We start from the raw sequence: 23,490 nt of genomic DNA, 5'->3' as shown, positions 1-23,490 counted from the left end.
TCATTTTATCCATTTCCCGTGGCTTCAGTTCAGTTCCCGAAGTTTTAGCACAGGTTGGGAAAGTCCAGCTATGCAGCAAGACGCATTGCATGCAACTGCATGGAGGGAGAGGGGATGAGCACATTCCGGTATTTACTCGTTCGAGAATCGGGCCTTGGCTTCGAAACAGCGGGTGCTTTGGATCAATCGCTCCGGCTTTCGCCGCCAGTGAGGAAACAGAAGCACAAAGAAACGCGTCAGAGCGCAGCCTGGACTCGCTGCCCTTTGAATTGTGTCACTCCGAGGGCGCAGACACGAGGCCCGAGCCCTGCGGGAGGAGTGGCGGAAACAAGGGCACTGACTAGACTCCACTGCAGGGAGCTCCACAGGCGGGAGGACCTAGAGACACGCTCTATCCCCTAACCACTTTGACGGTGGAGGCGCTCTGTCCCGACAGCGCGTGCCTCTATGCTCGTGGCGGGGTGGGGGGACGCTCTGTCCGCCAATCCCGTCTCTGCGTGCCTGGAGGCCGGCGGCGACGCTCTAGCTGGCGCGCCTCGCTGGCCGTGAGCGGAGGGCGGGCCTGGCGGGGCGATGGCGGCCGTGCGGGGCCTGCGGATTTCGGTGAAGACGGAGGCGGCGGAGGCGCGCGGCGCGGAGCCTGAGCCCATGGAGGTGGAGGAGGGGGAGCTGGAGGCCGTCCCCGTGCGGCGATCGCTGCGGGAGCTGCTCCCGGTACGGGCCGCGGGGGGCGGGGGGATCTGGCCTGCGCTGCCCCCCCTCCCCCTCCCGGGGCACCATGGACTCGTCCGTGCCTCGAGACCGGGGGGCGGGGTCGCCGGTGCCCGGGGGGCACCGCGTCACTGACCCCGTTCCCCTGCCCGATCGGCTGCTCTGTGCTCTGCTCTCTGCCCTGGACTTCAGCTACTCTGTTCCCTGTCCTGGGCTCCCTGCCCAATCAGCTGCTCTGCTCCCTGCCTGATCTGCTGCTCTGCTTTCTGCTGGCTGTCCTGGGCTTCCTGCCCAATTGGCTGCTCAGCTGAATGGGCTGGTCTGCTCCCTGCCTTACTTGTTGATCTGCACTCTGCTCCCTGTCCTGGGCTTGCTGCCCAATCAGCTGCTCTGCTCCCTGCCTGATCTGCTGCTCAGCTTTCTGCTCACTGTCCTGGGCTTCCTGCCCGATTGGTGGCTCAGCTGGTTGCGCCCTGCCCAATCTGCTGCTCTGCTCCCTGCTCCCTGCCCTACCTGTTGATCTGCACTCTTGCTTCCTGCCCTAGGCTTGCTGCCCAATCAGCTGCTCTGCTCCCTGCCCTAGGCTTCCTGCCTGATCTGTGGCTCTGTGCTCTGCTCCCTGCCCTGCCTGTCACTGGCTTCCATGCTCCTTCCCTGGTCTGCCCTTGGGCCACACACCAAAATGGCCCGTGTCCCTTGTGGCCCATATGCCATGGGGTTTGCCGCCCCTGGGTTAGTGCGGTGTTTTATGAATGCTGCTGAGCTAACTGATAGGAATAAAAGTCCTTTTTATTTTTCCCCTCCACTTCACTGTGACATTTGTGGGTTGCTCTGGTAATAATAGGCTTGTTCAGAAGAAAAGAGGGGTAGTGACTGATACTGAGGTTTTGGGAAACATTGTTCAATCAGCGGTGGCAAGAGAATTAATACTGATTTTAATGCAAAAGTTGACTTTGTGATGACTTTTTTTCTTTGATAACTAAGTACTGAAAACTGTCATTTTTAATTTAATCTGATTACATGAAGCACATTTGAGCTGTTGGAATTGGGTGGAAATCGTACTTGAGATGCCGTGGAAAAAATCATGGAAATTAGAGACGGAAAAGATGTTTCATAATCACTTCCACTTCCTTGCTGTAGCAGAGTGAATTCCACCCTTGTGAATGCAGATATTTTAAAAGTAAATATCTAAGATGCTAAAATAGAGTGAGTGTATCAATGCAACAACAAAAAAAAAAGTTTAATGATTTTTGATCCATTCTGTTTGCTTGTAACTCCATTGACCCTGGTGAGAATTGTGCCTGTGTGGATTGATGCCGCGCTAGCTTGGAGTAAGGAGAATAAAAAGAAATGTGTTTTCTTTCAGAGCTGACTACTAGGTCGGGTCTTATTAGTTTAGCAAGCTTGCTGCATTTAGCCTTCATCCAGCATTTGTTGTAATTTTGCTTTATTATAGGACACTAGCAGAAGATATGAAAATAAAGCTGGAAGTTTCATTACAGGAATAGACGTCACCTCCAAGGTAATATCGTCAAGTGTGTCCCTTTAAAATGTTGTATTACTTAGTTGAATAGGAAGCATAGTTGTGTGGTGGTGGCTTTCAGGGTCCCATAGTCCCTTTTTAACAGCCAGAGATAAGGCAATAAGATTCTAGAGCTTTTTCACGTGCTGTAATGACTCTTTTGTAATCCAGCATTTGTAATTTACAGAATCTAGAAAGTAGACAAGCTTTTTGTGGAAACCCGGAGTCAGGCATCTTTTTATGATTGTATAGTGAAAGATTTAGCTGTGGGCAAAGCTTTTGTACTCCACCAAGGATGTATAATACTGTTTCTAAAAACTCTCTGCATTTGCCAAAAAACAAGGAGACTGTTATCGGAATTGCGGTGGTGCCACTCCACATCGCAAAGTCCTTTGAATCAAGTCAGCTGAATTTTTCTTATTGTGCAAGTGACAAGGGAAAGCAAATGTTTGGCAGGAATACTGGGCTCCATTGGCTGGTGTTGTCTAAGGGCATTATTTTGTGGAACATTTTCAGCTTAAACTTGCAGCTGGTCTCCTGGCTATGTGACATAATTTTAAAGCACTGGCACTTCCGTATGATGCATCATTTTACCTTTTATCTGTGTAGTGCTCCAGTACCATTTAAGCCTTTATATCTTCAGAGCACTGCAAAATTTGAACCCTTGCAGCAACAGTGCTGATGCCTGACTTATAGTGTCGTGTTTCAGTGGGAAACCCAGAAGTTCGTGTTTAGGATTGAAAAACTTTTCTAGTTCCTAGCCACTGCATCCTTTGCGTTGGACACTTGCGGTTCATTTAGACATTTCATGTTAAATTATCAAGGAGAAAATCTTCCTACTCTGTTATATTCCTTAATGATATGCAACATTAATAATCATGGGGAAGGAGAGGTGATTCTGTTTAACGAGAAAAGTTTGACTTTTTAATCAGTTTTCAGAGATTTCCAAGGCAAATCCGTCTTGAAATTATATCAATCAGGGCAATTTTTGCTTAAGCATTTGCTAACGTACTGAGTTATATTTTAGTTCATATGACTGAAAGCCGTTTAAAATGTCCTGTTAATACCCTATTAATTTTAATCGGTCCCAAGAAAGAAAACTAACGTTTCTCTTAAGAGACTGCATAAGATCTTTTGTATCCCTGCTGCTTAGATACTATGCTAATGAGCTCCCCAGAAATAGCTTGGATTACCAGCCAGAACAAGATTTCTATTGTTGGCTCTCCAGTTAGTATTGGAGAAGTGCTAACATAAAAAATATTCCCAAAAGCCATATGTTGCCAATTTTTTTTCAATTGCCTGATAGCTCTGTGTGATCTGTATCATCTCACTTGTTTCTGGTTTTCCATGTAAGCAAACCAGTAATCTTAAAATAAAAGTTTAGCATAGCCAGATGGAAGAAATCTTTCCTTTAAGACAGGGCTTCATGAACTTTGGCTTTGTGTACGCATTTTGCTGACAAATAAACATGCTCATCATAGAGCTTAAGAACTTGCACAGAGTTGCAAAGAGTAAGTGGCAGACAAAGCATCACAATGCCTATTATATTGCTCAACCCACAAGAAAATAATCACTTTGTACACCCATAATTGAACCACAGTTGTTCTTTAAATTCTTCTGTTTCTGCATCTGTTTTGCATTGTATTTTGGGTCGGGCAGGCCTGTTGATAACTAACAAAATCTTCAAGTATCGCTTTCTTGTCATGTGTGTTATAAGTGTCTCATCTTGCTGTTGAACTTGTTTAGAACAATGCAGCCATTTCCTTTCTGACTGCGTATTTCTCTTGTATTTTTCAGGAAGCAATTGAGAAAAAAGAGCAAAGAGCAAAACGTTTTCATTTTCGAGCTGAGGTGAATCTTGCCCAAAGGAATGTGGCATTGGACCGAGACATGATGAAGAAAGGTACAGAAAGTGCCATGACTTTAGCAAAGAGTTGAAAGCTGGAATCTCTAGTTTTGATAGCTGTACTACCTCACTCCACAAGAGATGCTGCATAAAGGAGGGCAGAGTTGCTAGGAACAGTAACTTGTATTTTCACTTCTTTAGTTTTCACATCATTTTAAAAATTATTTCAAATTAAAATGATCATAAGGTGATGGAATAGATGATATTTGGAAGAAATGAAATTACTTTGAGCAGATGCTTTATTTTGCTGCTCTGGCAGTTATGCCTAGTATTGCATGTAGATTAGCAAGTAAGTCATCAACACACATTTATATGACAGGCTTCATAAAGGTCTGGCTCTTGGATAACTGATGAAAAAAATGTCAGACCTTAAACAAATCAGTCATTTTCAAAACAAATGGGTGAAGAGTTCTTTGAACTCTGTTGAACACCATCTGTCATGGTGTTACAACTATGTTTTCCTGTTTTTATTTGAAATGTTTCTTTTCTTTGTTGCTGTGGTGAAGCAAATGTAAACTAAGTCCCCAGTTATGCGAGTGCATTAGTGCAAGTGGATCCAAATATCTGTGTATAGTTGCATAAAATCCCTGGGGCTCCATGTTGTCAGGATTTAGGCCACCTTCCTTGCATATCTCTTTGCAGGATCAGGGCCTAACTCACTGACCCTCCAGAGGTAACAGGGAAAGGGTCTAGAGAAAGTACTGTCAAATACACAAAGAAGGCAAATTGAAAATAGGGGTGTAAATACCAATTTTAAAAAATCCATTTAACCCATTGTAATTACAACAGTTACATGATTAATTAGTAGGGAGAAGGGGGAAGAAGGAGGGGAGACTAGTAACTAATAACTAGTAGGGTTGTGCAAAGCTTCGGTAGCCGATTCAATTCAGAGGAGATTTGGCTTGCTTCAGCGCCCAAATCGAATTGGGAGACCCATTAATCTCTCCGAATTGAATCAGAAGTCTCTGAATCGATTTGGAGAGATTTGGCCATAGACTACAGGCAGGCACTAGGCAGTGCTGGTGGGAACAGTGCTGGCTGCCCTTACGGCTGTCCCCACTGGGGTGAGGCAGGCAGTGCTGGCAGCCTTGGGAGAAGCTACAGGAGCTGTGGGGAATGATTGGGGAGCTGGGGAATCAAACCAGGGGCTAGGGGAATGGACAGGGGCTTCCTCCCCGCTTTCCGGTTCGTTTTCCCCAGCCCCCATGGCTTTTCCTAGGGCTGCTGGCTCAAGCCATGACTCCCCCAGCTGCCTCCCCACCAGGGTGAGGCAGGGAGTGCTGGCAGCTCCCAATCATTCCCCACAGCCCCCACAGCTTCTCCCGGGTCTGCCAGCACTGCCTGCCTTGCCCCCGTGGGGGAAATGCTAGGGGGGCAGCTGGACAAGCCGCAGCTTCTCCCAGGGCTGCCAGCTCAAGTCTTGGCTTTTCTGCTTGCTCCCCCAGCTGCTCCTGCCAGCACTACCTGCCTGTATCGTCTGTGGCTGAATAAGATTCAGTGCTGAATATCTTTGAATCTGGATTCGGCTGAATTGAATCGGGACAGCAGTTCAAATCACTAAATCGAATCACTGTCCCTCTGAATCACCAGTCGAAATCCGAAGCAAATACATTTTGCTTCACACAGGCCTAATAGCTGGGCTTTGTGGACCCTGGTGCAACTACTTGCTGTGAGTAGCCGGGGCTCTGCAGTGGGCAGGAGGAGCCTGCTTGGAGCCCAGGCTGCTAGTAGCAGGTGGCAGGGAGACTGCAAGCAGCTGCACCAGGGTCTGCGGAGCCTAGCTATAGGTACTGGTTGCCGCTCCTCCCTCCCTCCCCTGGTTTTAGCTGGGGCACCATACTGCTTCAGTTCCCCCCCTTCCCTGCCAAATGGTTCCCTGCCCTGTGCTAACCAGTAAGCTATAACTGGTTATCACTGGGGTTATCAGTTAAATGATTAATCGGTTAACTGTTCATATTCCTAATTGACAACATGAGGAAAATATTTTATTTAATTTTCAGTTATGGTAAAATTAACACCAGTACATTACTCTTGCTTTTAACACCAGGTGGAGAAAAAAATCATAGAGGTTGTCATTCAAGTTTAAGATCTTAAACAATTTTTAGCAGTAGAACTTCTGTAACAATACATTCTTGTATTCTTAATGGCATTGTATTTTCCATATCCAAATTTTATTTTCAGCTAGAAAAGTTAAAAATATTGTGAAGTTGTAACCAAGTTGGAAGCCAAGAGAATGGAAGTTCATAAGTTTAGAATAGCATGGCTTGAACATGATTTTAATAAAATCACCTTTGCTAGTTTAAAATGTTTTAATCACACCTGTTCAACAGAAGTGAGTAAAGATTTTCTTTCTCAGCGATCCCTAAAGTGAGATTGGATACAATCTACATTTGTGGGGTAGATGAGATGAGTACCCAGGACATCTTCGCTTATTTCAAAGAGTATCCTCCTGCTCATATTGAATGGCTAGATGACACGTCATGTAAGTAAAGTAAACCTTAATCTTTGTGGTACTGCAGAGCTCAAGAGATTTCTTATCCTTCCTCTGCCACTGACTTTCCCTGGCTTTCTGCCTTAGTTTCAAGGAGTATTATTCAAATGAAATAGTTAATAAAATGCTGTGAATATCAACACATTGTATAGTTTAGTAATTAGCTTGAAAGGAAACTTACCTCTATCAAACACTAGTGGAGCATGGCGTTCTTTAAATAATAGGTTTGAAGTCTTAATTAAAAGTTACGAGGTTGGAATACGTCTGTTTGCTCCATAGAGCTTCATGCGGTGTGTATTTACAGTCATACTCACTTAGATTAAAGCTGTTAGAGATCTGGATTTTGTTCTGGTTTGCACATCATCAGATAAGTAATGAAGGCTAAAGCTGCAGAGTGTTTGTGCCAAGATGAGGGTTTGGTGTTAATTGCATTTTTAGTATGTAGACTCATTTAAGTGTTTGTTGGTTCTGATACTGCATTTAAGAGACTCATACAGTTAGCCAGCATACAATATTTTGGGGTCTATTTATGACATAAAAATGCTGACCTTGGCAAAAATGACAAAGTGCAGCACTGTCTTCAAAATACATTAGTACAACAAATCATTAGTAGAACAAAACCTGGAAAGACTGGAAATGTACTGAGCTAAGGTGCTGTGTTTCCAAGTGAGAAACATAGAAATGTAGATTTTAACTAACTGAAGATGAGAAAACATTTGGGTATTTGATTCACACATGGCTTTTCTTGTTGATTAGTCTTCAAATTTAGAAGACAGCATGCTTTCTGTTTGAGTCTCATCTATTCAAACGTCTTAATATTAAACAAATATGAACCTGTTCTATAGTGTCACACTCTATGGCAAACAGAACAAAATACATTTGTGGCTGTATCTGGACTGAAGCCATCTCAAGAGATTGGTCTTTGTTCTGCATATTTTTTAAAGAAGCATCTCTGACGTTGCCTTTCTCCTGCCCACTTTTTTCCTTTATCTTTTGAATCTATCATCAGCTTAATGCTTAATCAGTTTTACTGCTTGAGATTTTAATTCTCTCTCCCCAAGATATTTTCTTGATAGGTACTGATCTTGCATTGCATTTTCTTTAACAGACCTTTGCTCGTACTCAAAGCATTAATCCAGCAACATGTCTTCTCTTTTCAAAAAAAAAAAAAGAAAAACCCCCATTGGCATTCTGTAATGAAACCTTGAATTACTCGGACTTACTTTACAGACTATGCCTCAAGATCATGTCCTACAATAATGTAAAGCGTTATAAATACAGATGCAAAGTAACACTCTTCAAAACAAATTAACAAACAGTTTTATGAGCCAGTATTCTTGATTCAATCCTATTTGTTTCTTGACAGGTTTACGAAATGCATAACACACCCGGATGAGTCCTCCATTTATCAGGGCATCTACACGTTATGCATGTGGATATTCATTTTAGCATGCTTTTAGTTCAGTCAAAAAATGTGATCTTTGTAACACTAAATGTCTGTGCTCTACTAACTAGTTGTTCTAAGCCATTAGTTTTACTTTTATAGAAGAAAAAAATTGGTAGCACTGAGTGGTGTTGTAGCCATAATGGTCTAAGAGGTATATGAGAGGCAAGTGTGCTCTGGGTGATACCTTTATTGGAGCAGCTGCACAGTTAGGATACATTTAGACCAGCTTTCAAATGCAGTGCATTCTTCAGGTCCAGGATCTTTCTTTTTCACTACTACCTATAATGTGATGGAAGTTTTATAATAGTAATTTTCCTTCTGTATGTGGGGAAGATGCAATCATTTAAGATAAATGTTGTCATCATAAGAGTCTGAGGGAAACATTTCGGCTAACTTGATTTTTGTTTTGTTTTGTTTAGGTAATGTGGTGTGGCTTGATGAAGTAACAGCAACACGTGCTCTTATAAATATGAGCTCTATGCCTGATCAGGAAAAAATCAAAAACCGAGAAAACAGTGAGGAGAAGACAACTGAAAAACCCAAGAAAGGTAGATGCACAGAATATATGGGTCATGCCATTAAATACCCACACTAAAATTTGTGTTGTGTGGGGGTGTTGCATGATCTGAGTTACTGAAGAAGGTTCTGTCATATGGTTTCAGGTAAATGTATTCTTCCAGTTTAAAAAAGGCTTTCATCTTGGAAACCTTTTGAAGGAGCTGCTTCCCAAAAGGTGGGTTGGAGATGTACCAAAAACAGTGATTTGATCAATTAGAACGTTCTAAAGATGGGTCCAGACTCAGAGGTGAGGTAAATAGTGGTGCAAGTTACACAAGAAGAATTCTTGTGATTTACAAGAAAGGGAGTAGAAGTTGAGCATTATAGCAGTGAAAAGTAAATGGGTGTAAGAAGATGCTTTATGACCTAAATTCTTCTGCTGGTTTCTTTTCCTTGAAACACCACCATCCTCTACGATCTCTGGGCCGCGGTGCTGCTTTATCATTGTGTAACTTCCACTGCTGTTTATACCAGCTCTGAATTTAGCCAATATTCTCTTTTCTGAAACAGCATGCTGCAAGGTTAGTTGTAATAAAACAAAGCAGAACTACACTTTGACTTTGAACCTGGAAACTCTGGGTGCATCTACACAAGATGCTGACTGCAGTAATGCTGCTTGGCAGAAACAGTGACATGATGCTACTGTATGGCAGTGTCGCAAAAAGGGTGTTCGCCAGCACTATTGCAAAGTAACTCGCATTACTGAACATTTATTATTTACTAAATAAATGCACAGTAGCATCTTGTGTAGATACGGCCATCTAATCATAACTCCATTATAGTCTCGCGGACATAGTTCAGAAATCTCTGGCTTCAGTTACCTGATGACTGCACCCAACTGTTTTACTGTTAGGTCCATGTGATAACTTACAATGATGTGGCATTACACAGTACTAATGAAAGTGAGAAACGCTTCTGTTGTTAAGGTTATTATCAGTGTCACTTAAGTGAGTTGTACAAACAAATTCCCTTTTCTCTGTTTTAAGCCTGAGCAGGCCCCATCAGTTAAAGTCTGTTTTCAGAACTTTGTTAAACTTCCAGTAGCCTTCCCAAATACATTACTACCTGCAGGTTTTCTCTGCAACCTCACAGCATCCCTAGCATCTTCCTTTCTTTAAGAAAGCTAATTTGTACAAGGTATTGAAGACTCTCGGCTACACTTCGGATCATCTAACCGAAATATGTCTCATTTAATTGAACTGAAAGCTTTTTGGTGTAGTTGTAGCATATACAATAACTAGGGGTCTACCTAAATCATGGGGGGACTTACCAATTTTCGCGGATTGATCATGGCATAAAGTTCTTTTCCACGGTCATTTTGCAGTGGCCCGGCCACTCAGGGGTTATTGGTGGAGAAGCCTCAGGGGCAGGGGGGATGGACAAGGGAGCAACTACCTCCATCTTGTCTGCTGCCCTTTATGCCATCCTGCCAGCTAGTACTTTTCCCCTCTCACCAGGAAGGACTGTGAGCTCCCACTGGGGACCCAGAATTGTGTTTATTTATTGCTTTATTATTTATTTTTGTTGATTTTTGTGGACAAACATGGATTTCAGTTTCCCAAAAACCATGAAACTGCAATTTAAGTAGTTAACCATCATAACCTAAACGTAACCATGAGATAATTTAAAATAAATACCTAGATGCTATAAAACATAATCTTAAAGTACCTGCTTTAGGAGGATTTTAGAGATTAAGGGATCGTATTAATTGAAATTGAAGAGCCATACTTGCACATTCATCATACTGGCTACTAAGTAGGTATTACATCAGGTCTCCACATATCATTATGTAGGAGGACTTTATGTTACTATTACACTTTTGTACATACCTGTTCATCTGGAAAAGCAAGAATACTAGGTGAGGTTCAAACTGTTTAGCCCAAAAAGGACTTATGATGCAAGTTAAGGAATGAAGATAAATAAAAAAAATAAATAAAAATGCAAAAAGGCTTTGGCTTAGAGATCCCTTTTTCAAATTGATAATATGAGAATCAGTTATATATTTTGTTATAAAACCTCTTGCAGTGAATAATGATCCCACAACCCTTTTTTTTTTTGTAGATCAGATGCCATCCCTGATAACCTGGCCATGTTCTAACCTGAATAATTGGGTTTTGTTGCCTGTCTGAATTCTCTCTGATTCAGCATTCTCCACTTTCTGCCATGAACTTTTGTGTAGTTGCTGCGAGCTGTTGAAAAGCTGCTGTATTCCACCCTGCAAGTTGTTAGTGTTCATTGTTTGGCAAAGTGGCCCCTATAGGCCCGTACCGAAACAACATAGCTATTGAAAGGTTTAACCTACATTTTTAAAGTGCTTTGGGGTATTTGTGAGAAGCATTGCTAAACGATATATCACTCACTAGTAAATCCTATCTGAGGAATAATTAGAAAAGCTTGTAACAGTATAAACAACCTTTTTCTCATTGCAAATTATTAAACTGGAAAATTGATGCTATTGTCTAGCGACTGTGATCACGTATATAAAATTCCCAAAACAATGGCCAATTCTTGAAATTAAATGCGTTCAATTTCTTGGCGTCAATGATTTTCTTGATATTTTTAAAGTAATGAATTCTAGATTATGGGGTTTTGTTTTGATTTTAAATAGTAGCTAAATAAATGCATTCAGGATTTTCTTTTAAAAATGTTTGTGGTTTAAGCACCCAACAAGTTCTTAAATCCTGACCTCAGTGACCTCTGTCCATAAGTGAAGTGCAGTACGACTTCTTTCATTTTCTGACTATTAGACTTGTAATCCTACAGTTTCAACCACTTGCCTGGATTTAACGTGCAAGTATAAAGAAAAATCTCTGATTATTTAGTGTTGTTTTGCATTCATATAATCTGTTTAAAATGTATGCAGATGTTTCTCACCAGCTTTCACAGAATGACTAATAAGCTCTTGTTTTCTGAAATCAAACTGGAAGCCAAAATCTGACGTTTTAAAATGAAGAATATTTTTTTTTTTGATTTGTTCTTAGACAAACAAGAGGAAAGCTCAGATGATGAGACTGAGGAGGGAGAGGTTGAAGATGACAGTCCAAGTGATGTTGAGGTCAGTACAGAAAGAAGAACAAACATTAGCATAAGAGATGCGTTTTTGGCCAGTGTAACGTACTTCAAATATGAAGTACTTCTAGTGTCAGTTGTGAGTAAACATATCATATGTAAATATAAATTAGTAATTAAATTATCTTTGTAATTAAATAAAATTTGTGGGGAAAACAACAAAGGCAAGTGACAATCTGAAGAGCTTGTCAGTGGGGATATCAACACTGGAGGGATTTGCGAAGGTGGATTTTGAGGAGAAGGAATGTCTCTGGCATACAGGAGGTCAGAAAATCCAACCTTGTGAGGTACAGTATGAAAGAAATTGTGAAATGGAGACTTCAAAACAGCAAAAGAATTGTGAAACAACAAAGCTCACACGCATGCTGGGAGGTTCTTAAGATGACGATATATTTTCATAGTAATTGCTTGTTAGTTTTGACTATTGAATGAAATAAATGTGTATGTAAAGACTTCATTTTTTGTATCCAAAACTGTCTTCATTTTTCCACCCCCACCCCAAAGCTGGATGCGCTCTCTCAGGTAGAAGAAGATTCTCTGTTACGTAATGATCTTCGTCCAGCCAACAAACTAGCTAAAGGAAATAAACTGTTCATGAGATTTGCTACTAGAGGTAAGTGGCCCACTTCAGAGACCCTCTACAATTTATTTCATGCCTAAATGATGAGCTGCACAAAGATTTATTATTATTTTTGATGTTACGCGTTAGCATGTCATATCTAAAAAGCAATCTAACACTTTGTAATATTTGCGTATATTTTGTGTGTAAATTAAATCCAGTCCAAGTGAGATATAAAACTTACCCTGGGCAAAACTCAGTCCATTGCAGAAGTTCAACAGAAGACACACTTCTTAATCCAGTGATTCTCAACCAGGGATCCGTGGCACCATGGGGTGCCTTGAGATCTTTTCAAGGGTGTCACAAGGTGCTGTAGCATTGTTACATGTTCAGGCAAGCCAGAGATTTGAAACAGTAATCCATAGTGTTAAAACGCTATGACCTGTTGTGGCCTGAGCTTTTTGAAGAATTACCCTGTTACTTTTCGCTTGGTTTTTGACTACAGAAAAGTAAGAGTTGGCATTTTCCGAGAGGCACCTTTGAGTCTAACGTGAGCTGCCCTGAATCTAATGAGGGATACTTTGAGTCCAAAAAGGCTTAGAATCTTAATCTTTCTAAACAGGTTTTCTGCTTTCCTGTCTCACAGGGGTAGTCTCACCATTTAAAAGCATCCAGATCATTTGACATGCTTATGATATGGTACTTCTTGTGAGGTAGTGGGTGGAAATTGTTACCAAGTACAATAATGTCACTGGATAATTTATTACGAGTAAAGTAGACTCAGTTGCTTGCTTTTTTCTGATATGGATATATCTCTTTTCACAAAGCCCTGTGAGTGTCCTCTCTAAGATAGTGTCCATATTCCTACTCTTACTGATGCGTAATCAAACAGATGGCTAATAGATAGTCAAAGGCTGTGTGGAATGAAATCAGCTGAATAGTGTGTCTTTTACTGCTCTGGTTTCATTTCAAAGGAGTTGTCAGCAAGACTATTCCTTTTTTGTGTTGACTAAGTGTTGTTTGAAGGAAGGAAACTGGCCATTTTAGAAGGTCGTTAATATTTTAGACATTAGTTTTCTGTGCATCCTTCTTGCCTTGACTTAGACTTCCTTAATTTTCATACCAATGTGTTTGCAAAAAGAAAAATATTCCTTTGACTTTAGCACATTTTTTTCAGATGACAAAAAAGAACTTGGAGCTGCAAGGAGAAGCCAGTATTATATGAAATACGGCAATCCCAATTATGGGGGCATGAAAGGAATTCTTAGCAACTCTTGGTGAGTACAGGGCAAAGGGACTAGGACCATACACATATTTAATCATGTCAGTAAGATTTTTTCAGCTATGGATTTGTCCCTTAAAGGTCTGAAGACTGGAGAGAAAAAAGTATTGTGTGGTATTTAAGCAAAGGTGACTTTACATTTTTAAGTCTTAAAGGAAAAACATTTAAAATTAGTCTGTACTTGCATTCATAATGTTCATGCTGCGGACAGAATGGAGCCCCTGAATACATGCTTCTGACTGCCATTGAAGACAGTGAAAATGCAGTTGCTTTATGGCTTGGCTGAGTTTGGCCCACTCTCATTTTGGCCTTTTATATGACAGCAATATCTTCCTTTTGATGAATTTTAGGAAACGAAGGTATCATTCGCGTCGAATCCACCGTGATGTAATAAAGAAAAGGACACTTATTGGGGATGATGTTGGCTTGACACCTCCTTACAAGCACCGGCATTCAGGTAATCTGTTAATTACTAAATGAAACACATTGCACATTGTATCTTCAAATAGAGTTTGAGGATGTCTGCTGTTGTGAAACTCCAGAATCAGAGAAGGGAAGGAAATGATAAGGTTTATATTAAAGTAGGGCTAAAAGAGAGCACAAGATCATCTTGTCTACCCATTTGAGCTAATTAAGTCTACCTATACTTATTTCAAAACCAACAGAAGTTTTTCTACTCAAATGTGGTCTGTGGACCTCTGGTAGTCCACAAGTCCATAGCAAGTGGTCAGCTAATCACCCTGGAGCCTCTTTTCTTTGATGATAAGGTTGTATGATAAATTTTGATGGTTGACTTGGGTCCAAAAATGTGGAGAATCTCTGCATCTGGCTTGTTCCTAATAAGCTTCCAATGAATGCACGGTGTCTCAAGGTAGCCTGTAAGGGAATGGAGGTACCCTATCAGCTAAGAAGTATATAATCAACCTTCTTTGTTGTAAATCGAGGTGGTTTGCATATATGACGTAGGCCTTACTTTTGTGATTTGCTTCACCTTAACCAGACTGAAGATTAGTCCAAGACAGAGCTGTAGTTACCGTGTGCTATGTGGATGGAGGTGGCTAGAAAAGAAAGATGAGTCAGAATATTGAATCCTGTGCTTTGCTGTGATTTGTTTGATATGTGACCTCCTCATGTTTCTGTTTTCCTGTTTGTAAAATTGGGGTTATCTAGCTCTTGTGCTGCTTTGTTGTAGTATCTCCTTATAACACTGGGAGACAGTCAGTATTACTTCCATTTTACTTACGAGGAACTGAGGTACAGAAATTAAGCAGTCCACAAAAGGTTACCATTGAGGTGTGGGATTAACCTCGGACTCAAACCCGTATCTTAATTCAGTGCCTTAAATGTTTTTTTGTTCCGTCTTCACCTGATGATTGTTTTGCAAGAGTATTGTAAGAACTAGAAGTAACAGAGGCATTTTAAGGTGAAAAGCTGTATGTAAATGCAAAACCATGTTAAGACAGCATTAGCATACATCATTTAACCATTAAAATAATTTTCTTTCAATGAAAGTATAGCTTTCAAGTAAAATAATAATCGTTATACTTATCTTCTGGCAGCTGTTCCATTAACAGTCTTTTTTTTGTCTTCTGTTTTGGCAAATTGACATTTTGAATTAGTAGTTAATTTGTATAGATTAATTCTATAAATGAGAGAGTGTCAGACAAACAGATTATTTAAAAAACAGATGTCTTTCACTCAGCTTAAGAGGAAAAACGGATCTATAACATAAAATTAGAGTACTGATAATAGCAGCACCTATTATATTGAGAGACCTGAAAGGAATTTCATTTGTTCTGGCACCAGCAGTGACCGCTATAACCCCTCGAAGAAACTGAAATTTGATTATCATTTCTCCAGCAAGTATCACAATATATTATATTGATGATTGTGCAATTTAGATTTAAAAAAAAAATCCAGATGCATTACTTAATTGACCTTCTGGGGCGTTGATTGTTATAGGCTGACTCATGTCATGACTCTCATTTCTTTCATTTTTCTATATTGACTTGCCGGTACATAAGCACTCACTCATTCTGCCTGTGAGGAGCCTTTATTTATCTTTCCTGATTTTTTGGATCATAGTTCTTAATAACTTGATGGAAAAAGAAACTTCAACATGTCAAAATTAATATATTGTACTTCAGGCCTAGTGAATGTTCCTGAGGAACCTATTGAGGAGGAAGAGGAGGAGGAGGAGGAAGATCAAGATATGGACGAAGATGACAGAGTTGTGGTAGAGTACCGGGATGAGCTACAAGCATTCAAACAAGCCCGAGATCGCAGTGCAGCCAGGCGATCAAGTGCTAGTGCTTCTGATTCTGATGAAATGGACTATGATCTTGAACTGAAAATGATATCAACTCCCTCTCCCAAAAAGAGCATGAAAATGACGATGTACGCAGATGAGGTGGAATCTCAATTGAAAAATATCAGGTAAAAATATAATTTCTTATGCTTTATTACTTAGAAGTGTGCCTTACATTCTAATTCTTATTTTGAAGATTCTTGACATAACACATTTTATAAGCATGCACTTTCCCTTCCCAAAAAGCATTACTTTACTGGGATTTTCTTTGAAGTTTTAGAGAAGGAGATGGAGCAGATTATGAGCCTGGCCAAAGATCTCTAGGGTCTATACAGCTAGGATTAGTAGGTTACAGCGACTTAATCACAGCTTCAGTAAGTTCACAGAGATCAACTGAAATTCTTGTAACTAATTAGTGTACAATAACTGAGATCAAGTCATTATTTCAAAGTATGAAAGTCACACTTTAACTTTTAAAGCATATATTATGTACAAGGATTTCATCCTGATCCTGTGCACATATATGTATATGATTTAATTCACTAAGTAGGTCGTACCAGTGCATTCAGCGGGACTGCATAAAAATAAACTTGGGCATGCAAGTGTGCAGGACTGGGCTGATGGTATTAACATCCTGTGTATTTGTCATTCCAGTTGTACCTTACATTTCCAGAGAGGGCATCCATAGTGTAGCATGTGATCATTGCCAGAACAAAATTTACAGTGTTCTGTTTTGACTTAACATAGGATGTGATCCTTTTACAGTATTCCTTGTGACTTGACATTTCAGTGTGCAGTATACCTCATGTTGGAAATCCTGAGCCCTGGGTAACGACTACTGGAAATCTTGCAACTGACACTTTCCTTAAGACTAGGATGAATGACCACATGTCCTGGGCAAACGAGAGTCTTAGGAGAGTCCCTGGCTTCCAGTCTAGTCCAGGCTGGTTGGTCAAAAGTCCTGGGCTGGAGTCTGGTGGGGAGGCATGGTGCAACAGGCAGGACCAAGGCAGGTAGACTGGAGCAGGCTTCACTCCTCCCTCATGTGGCACATCCTTGTTCCCACATGGAGCAGTGCCTGCCAGTCACCTGCCTAGTATACCACACTGCTCTACCTCCGTGTTGGACTCCGACCCAGGATTTTTGACCAACTGGCTGTGACCAGACTACAGAAGCCAGGACTGTCCCCATTTGCAGGACTTACGGTCACCCTACTTAAGACTGATCATTTATGATCTCGGCGACAGAACTGGCATGACTTAAGCGAAAAAGGAACATCAACAGAGCATCTTTAGCTCTGTGATTTAATAAAAACTTAAAAAAAGAAAGACGGAAAGCTATTCAAACTTGCAATTTTGTAGTGCCACATTGCAGGATTTTGTTAATGCAAAGGAACTTGAAAATGAAAGCTTCTAAAGCAAATGGAGTTGACTAGTAAAGACTAAACTAGGTATCCATTTTTTTTCTATTTATAATGCAAGGTCTTTATCATGTAAGTAAGAAAAACATTTTTAAAAACTGAAGTATACTTTTGATCCTCATGGAACCATTATATTATGAATTAAATCAGTTTTGAGACTATTCATTTATTCTGCATTTTACCCCCCCCAAGACACTGCTATAACTAGTTAACTTTGCTGTATCTCTGTTCAAAATGAGTACTAACTGAGCTCATTCACCTCATTTTTAGCTTTCAGTATACTTTGTAGCGATTAAAAAACTGCCAAAATGGTGCTTTTTACCACCTTTTACCACAGGTGGTAGCAGGTCTCTCTTTGACAATGTCTTACCCGTAGGAGATGTTACAGACAGCCCCTTGCACACATTGCTTATAATCTCTGTTAACAATCTGCGGTAATGTAAACCTGAGGGAAAGCACTGGCCCAATGTCTATTATGGTTCTGAAAAAGGATGATTATATTGTGTAATAAAATCAGAAACATTTTGCAAACTGTTTGTTACAAGTTTCAACCATGAAATGCAGGGCGTGCAACAAACATCTAGTGCTCTGAACTGACTGATTTGCTTGAAAAAGAATTGAGACTGACTCTGGATGCTAGGAGTTTTAAATAACCTGCTTTTTTTTCCCCATGCTTTGGAGTAAAAGAAATCTGGATATTAACTTTCAAAGTGTGATTTATACACCGGAGGAATCTCTCACAATTGTATTGGGCTTCAGTCAAAAGACTTTGCTCTGTTTAGAAATACATTGTCTTTTTTTATTTAGGAACTCTATGAGAGCAGATAGTATAGCATCCAGTAACGTCAAAAACCGGATTGGTAGCAAAGGATCTTCAGAGAAAGTTGCAGATGTAAGACTATTATTAGAGGAAAAACGTCAGAATAACACAGGGCAGCGTCAGCCAGCCAGCACTATAAAATCAGGTAATTTGGGACTTGTATTGCATACACTGGATGACTTAGTATTTCACGTGTGGTTGTATATTTTGAGTCACTTTAGACTAAAACTTCTGGACATTCAGTCCAGCTGCAGGTTGATTTGCTATTCTCTGGTATTTTTCACCCTTTATTATAAAGAAAGTTAAGTCCCCCAGACTTTGACAATTTGCAGTAATGAAATTGCAGTTCATTTGGTTTCAGTTATTCAGAACTTGTTCAGGTAAGTGTATTATGCTAATTTCTTCTCTCATTTGAACAAATTGCTCATTTATACAGAACGGGAGACGGGAAGGATAGCAGCGTATGATGATGAAAAGATGATCCGGTATTGCGGGAACTAGGGAAGGGGCATAGAGTCTAGAACTGAAGTTGAGGAATGCTGTAGGCAAGGAAACAGTCAGGTGGAGGAGGAAAATTGATTATTGCTTGGTTGGTTTATTTGTATCCAGTTCCCTCAGATTCTTTTTGTTCTGTTTTTTGGACTGGTCATTGCTTGATTCAGGGATTCTTTCTAAATGAAAATGTCTTGTACTTCCTGGAGGTCAGTATGATACAAAACTAAAATGGATTGCTTTTGGGCTACTTAATGCCAAATAAAATGCAGAATATTATGATACCTCCTCTCTAAAACTCAAAAATTACTAATCTTAAAGGCACTCAGAAGCTTATCTTAATCAGACAGAGTAGCGTATATAAAGAGTCCAGTTGTTTTTTCTGTTCTATTTTTTCACATTCTTCAGAACACCAGATTTGCTTGCATGTGTTCCTGTTTCATTTGTGTTCACATATTTTTTTTTCAGTTTTCTCACAAAAATTGCAGAACCCAGGAGCTATACCACACAGACCTCTAAATTTTCCTTATGATGAATGTATCACGTTACGGGTTAAATTTCTGTTTTTACTGGGATTCTGATTTTCCATTTTGGTTTCCAAAGTGAAGACAAAGTAGTGTTTTAATTCAGAAGCATGCTGGTTACTTTTTAGGTACAAAACAATGAAGAAGGCAAACTATTCCTAGTGTTATGCCCTATGCTGGATGGAAAGCTTTTTTTTTTTTATTTCCTTTGCTATTTATGCTCTTAAAACAGAAGTGTAACAAAACCAAAGATAACTCTCAGGAACCGTTATAGACTTACTGTTACTACTTTTGGTTCTGGGACAACTCCAGCCATGTAGCAGTAAATATCCCAAAGGGAAATACTTTGCAAAGATGCCAAGCCGCAGACCTGTCATAGGAGAAAATGAAGCCTAGAGAAAATCTAATACAAGAATTCAGAAAATTGAATAGGTAATGAATTGTGTAGGATTGAATGAAGAGATTAAAAAAAGAGAGAAACAAAAGGGGCTTTTATAATTCCAAGTTTTGCAAGTAGATGAAGCTGAGGATTAGCTTGGCAGGGGAAAATGAATGCAAAACATTGTAAAATAATCATTGTAAAATAAACCATTGCAAAATAAATTTCCAGATGTCCGGCAGAGGCTGGGAAAGAGACCACACTCTCCAGAAGTCAAACCCCCAAGCAGCACCAGCACTCCTCGTCGAGAACCAATATCAGACGTGCATAGCCGACTAGGGATCCCCAAGCAAGATGTGAAAGGCCTCTACTCAGATACTCGGGAGAAGAAATCAGGTTAGTTGCACGCAGAGAAAGTATCCCTTTTTTTTGCCTTTGGGGTTTGTATGTGGAGGTGATGTGCCGCTATTGTTTAATGACCAAACGATAGCAAAAATAATTTTCTGGGGGTTTTATTTTTATTTCATGGATAAAATTCTAGACTTCATAATCTTATGTCCATAAAAGCTTCACTTTAAAAAGCCTTAATTCACACCATTTGTAAGTTAAGACTGTTCTATATCAAAGGCTAAAAATGTCAACTTTTTCGGTCTTGCTAGAGAGCTGTTTAAGATGCTGTACGACACGAAAGAACTTCAAATGACAATCCTAAAGAATGTTCTGTTGACTGGAGTTAGAAATTCATTAGTGATTGTCTGGACAACTTAGCAAAGAATGAGGGAAAAAATTGTAACTTCTTGTGCAGTGGTAGTTAAGGGTATGTGGCTTTCTGATTTTTACTTGATATAGTTTATTCTCTTTTGTGTATAAGAAGTACTTTTACATAGATACCTCAGTGCTTACAATAAGAGGAGGTCTACACTAGGAGTGGCTCTGCCATTATACTGATTTTTGGCGATATTACACCAGCAAAGCATTCTGATGTGCACACAGCCTATACAGGTAAAGTGCATCAACACTAGGGGCTTCTTCAAGCACAGCTCAGTAACAGATGATACCCCATAACAGCTATAATTAACTCAGCTATGTCAGCAACTGCTCACAGCTTTGTATCTGACTTTAGCCTGTCACTAGAATAAGCACAGATTTCTCAAAACACATACAGGTGGGAGTAGGAAACGGTCCCTCCCCACCCACACCCGGTGCCCCACGCTGTAGCTGCTTGCAGCCTGCATGGTGCTGCCTGTGCCCGCTCCAGACAGCCCTGTACAGGCTGCGAGAGCCTGCAGCGTGGGCCACTGGACGTGGGGTGGGGAAGGGGCCACTTTTTCCCATGCTCAGCACCAGCTTCTTCCCTGCTGGCAAGCCGGGGGTCAGAGCTGTGCTCCCCTCTCCCTGCTGATGCAGCCCAGCCTGGCTCCACGGACCCCTGCCAGCCTGTGCCCTGCTTTGGGCCCCACTGGTGCTGACCCTGGGACATTGGTCCCAAGATGGTGACCAGAGGGCGGGGCACCTGTCAAGGGGTGGAGCACCTGTTGAGGGGTGGGGCTACCCATGCAGCCTTTGACAGCCGGCCAAAACTGGGTAAGCAGCCCTCCGCTCAAAATAATTGCCCGTCCCTGCTTTAAAACGTATTAAGTAACATACCAAAACTGTGTTTAATGAAATTTTAAGGTGGTATTCCCTACATTTTGAGTATTTCAACTATACGATAGTTAATGTTTAAGGCGTTTGACTGTGCTCCTCATGTTTCTCTCATGTTTATACTATTTTCCCCCCCCCCATTTAGGTAACTTATGGACCCGCTTAGGATCTGCACCTAAGACGCAGGAAAAGACTCCAGATAAATCAGAAAACTCAGCAGCATCTCCAGAGGAGGATGATTCAGAGCTCCAGCGGGTATGGGGTGCTCTGATCAAAGAAAAAGAACAGTCACGCCAGAAGAAAAGTCGATTGGATAATTTACCATCCCTACAGATTGAAATTAGCCGGGAGAGTAGTTCTGGGTCAGACACTGAATCATGATGCTCTTTTAGATCCTGATACTCAGGATTTTGACTCTGCAACGTGGCAAGATTTCCATTGCCCAAAAGCTGAACATTGTGGCAGGGACACGGTAATTAAGGTTCCAGGAGCCTCTCTCTTTTTATACAGAAGTAAAAACCTGTATAACACTTGACACTTAAAGCAATCACATTTGTCTTCGGTGTGTCGTGGCCCTGTGTTGTGTAGGGCATTGTTCAGTACATTTATTTTAGCAGGCCCTTAGACATTCTTTTAAAACATTTTTCCCCCTTGCTTCAAACTTTAAAGAGGCAAAACAATTCTGGATTTTGTAGACAACCTTTTTGTTCTTAATTTTTTTAACACAGGATCTTTTAAGAAAATGTTTTACACAGTTTGTCCAAAGAACAGGGAACTTCATAATAATCACCACTGCCTGGCCCTTAAAGCTGGTGCCAGCACCTGCCTTTTTCTTATAAACTAATAACAATGATGCTTCCTGGGCAGATGGCCACTAAAGGTAAAGCTTAGAGGGATTGCTGACTTCTACCCCTCCAAAATACTAAATGCAAATCTAAACCAGACATCCTAGAAAACTAACTTTTGAAAATACTGTCAAAGCAGCACCACCAGACTAATGTCAAAAAGGATTCTGCTTCATTCATTTGGTGATAATTAATTTTTACTTTAAGTGAAGATCGACAAGTTCAAGACCGCAGAATTGGATCTTTGACCGACGTGTGCAAATTCCTGAGGGTTATTTCGGAGTTTAAATGTTGAAACAATTTTAAAGATTTTCTTTCAGTATAGCTGTATTATGTTTGAAGAAATATAACAATTTAAAAACTTAAAAATTTAATTTTTATATTTGTGAAAATTCTCCTGTTGGCTACAGTGAAAGCTATAGTGGTGTTTTCATATGTGCTGTTTAAATATATAAATATATATAGAGATATATATATGACTGAAAGAGAAAAGGAAAAAAAAAAGAGGATCAGTGTCTCATGTCAATATTTTTGAATGTTCTTACTGTAAAGTACATGTGGATGTGCACATGGTTGACTTGTTACTTTCACCTTGTTTAACTCTTGTCCCCTTTCTAAATAGGTAAATTTTGATCAGTGTGTAGCTGATTTTTGTTTGTGGCATTTATTTTGACTGCCCACAATTTTGGGAAAAGAGTATTTTGAGTACGTCAGCTTCTGGTAAACAGAACACATTAGTAAAAATACTGCCTGCCAAAATTTGGCGATGCATTGTTTGCATTGTTCCTCGTTCCTTGGTTGGTCCTGTTAAGCTAAAATGTCAGTGCATTCCTTCCCCACCTTTCTTTTTTAACAACTGTTTTATTCTGTTTTCTATTTTTATACTACGTTGAAATAGGTTTGGGGTTTTCCAAAAGCAAGGAGCCTGCAGTTAGCTTCCTCTGTCACACTGTTGCGCATACAAACAGCAATATATGAAATGGGCGACGAGTTACGAGACCTGAATATGAAAGGGTTAGCTGGTGTGGCGACTTACTGGGCGTTAAGCCTTAACCGTTCCCTTGCTTTTGTGACACTTACCCTTGGTTTTGTATTTAATATTGAGTACAGTCTGGTAAACATGGCTCATAAAAATCCTGCTCAAAACAAGAGTAAACGATTGCAATATCTGATCACTGTAATGGGTCGCTTTGATGTGTGCTTCCATTAATGTTTCCCTGCACAAAGCTTTTCAGATAGAACAATATATAATAATACAGCTGAGATCTCATCCCCAAGAGCCTGGTAAGTGTCTAAATGGTGTCTTCTTGCTAGGTTGTTTGGGTTGTACTGAGACAGATCCTTGAACTACAAATGAGCCGATGCAGAGCAATGTGGGCTTTAGCATATTGTTTATGAGGTCCCTGGCCAGTGTGCTTCTCTGGAACAACATTCATATAGAGGGCTGGTGAAGAGGGAATTCAGACCAGTTGGAAAAGGAAAATACCAAAAGAGCAACTGTTTAGAAGCAGAA

The 23,490-nt window shown here is 40.4% G+C and overlaps 1 protein-coding gene across 3 annotated transcripts; it reads left to right on the top strand.

Moving 5' to 3' along the window:
- Positions 1-554: 554 nt before the first annotated feature.
- Positions 555-23,251, top strand: NCBP3 (nuclear cap binding subunit 3). 3 transcript variants are annotated; one of them, XM_019545532.1, is made up of 14 exons: positions 644-714; positions 1,738-1,891; positions 2,168-2,233; positions 4,031-4,136; positions 6,496-6,621; positions 8,497-8,625; positions 11,617-11,690; positions 12,209-12,317; positions 13,441-13,540; positions 13,896-14,002; positions 15,693-15,981; positions 18,081-18,238; positions 19,720-19,884; positions 21,278-23,251. In XM_019545532.1, exons 4-14 carry the CDS (start codon positions 4,124-4,126, stop codon positions 21,511-21,513), a joined length of 1,506 nt encoding a protein of 501 aa, XP_019401077.1. In that variant the 5' UTR covers positions 644-714; positions 1,738-1,891; positions 2,168-2,233; positions 4,031-4,123; the 3' UTR covers positions 21,514-23,251. The 3 variants fall into 3 exon arrangements, with proteins under 3 accessions (XP_019401075.1, XP_019401077.1, XP_019401076.1); XM_019545530.1 differs by lacking the exon at positions 1,738-1,891 and having other exon boundaries at positions 555-714; XM_019545531.1 differs by lacking the exon at positions 644-714 and having other exon boundaries at positions 1,506-1,891.
- The last annotated feature ends 239 nt before the right edge of the window (positions 23,252-23,490 follow it).

This window comes from Crocodylus porosus, unplaced genomic scaffold (genome assembly GCF_001723895.1).
Source record: "Crocodylus porosus isolate Cpor-Errol unplaced genomic scaffold, CroPor_comp1, whole genome shotgun sequence".
NCBI lineage: Eukaryota > Metazoa > Chordata > Crocodylia > Crocodylidae > Crocodylus > Crocodylus porosus.
Note: the sequence above shows the minus strand (reverse complement) of the source record. Positions and strands in the feature narration are given on the sequence as shown.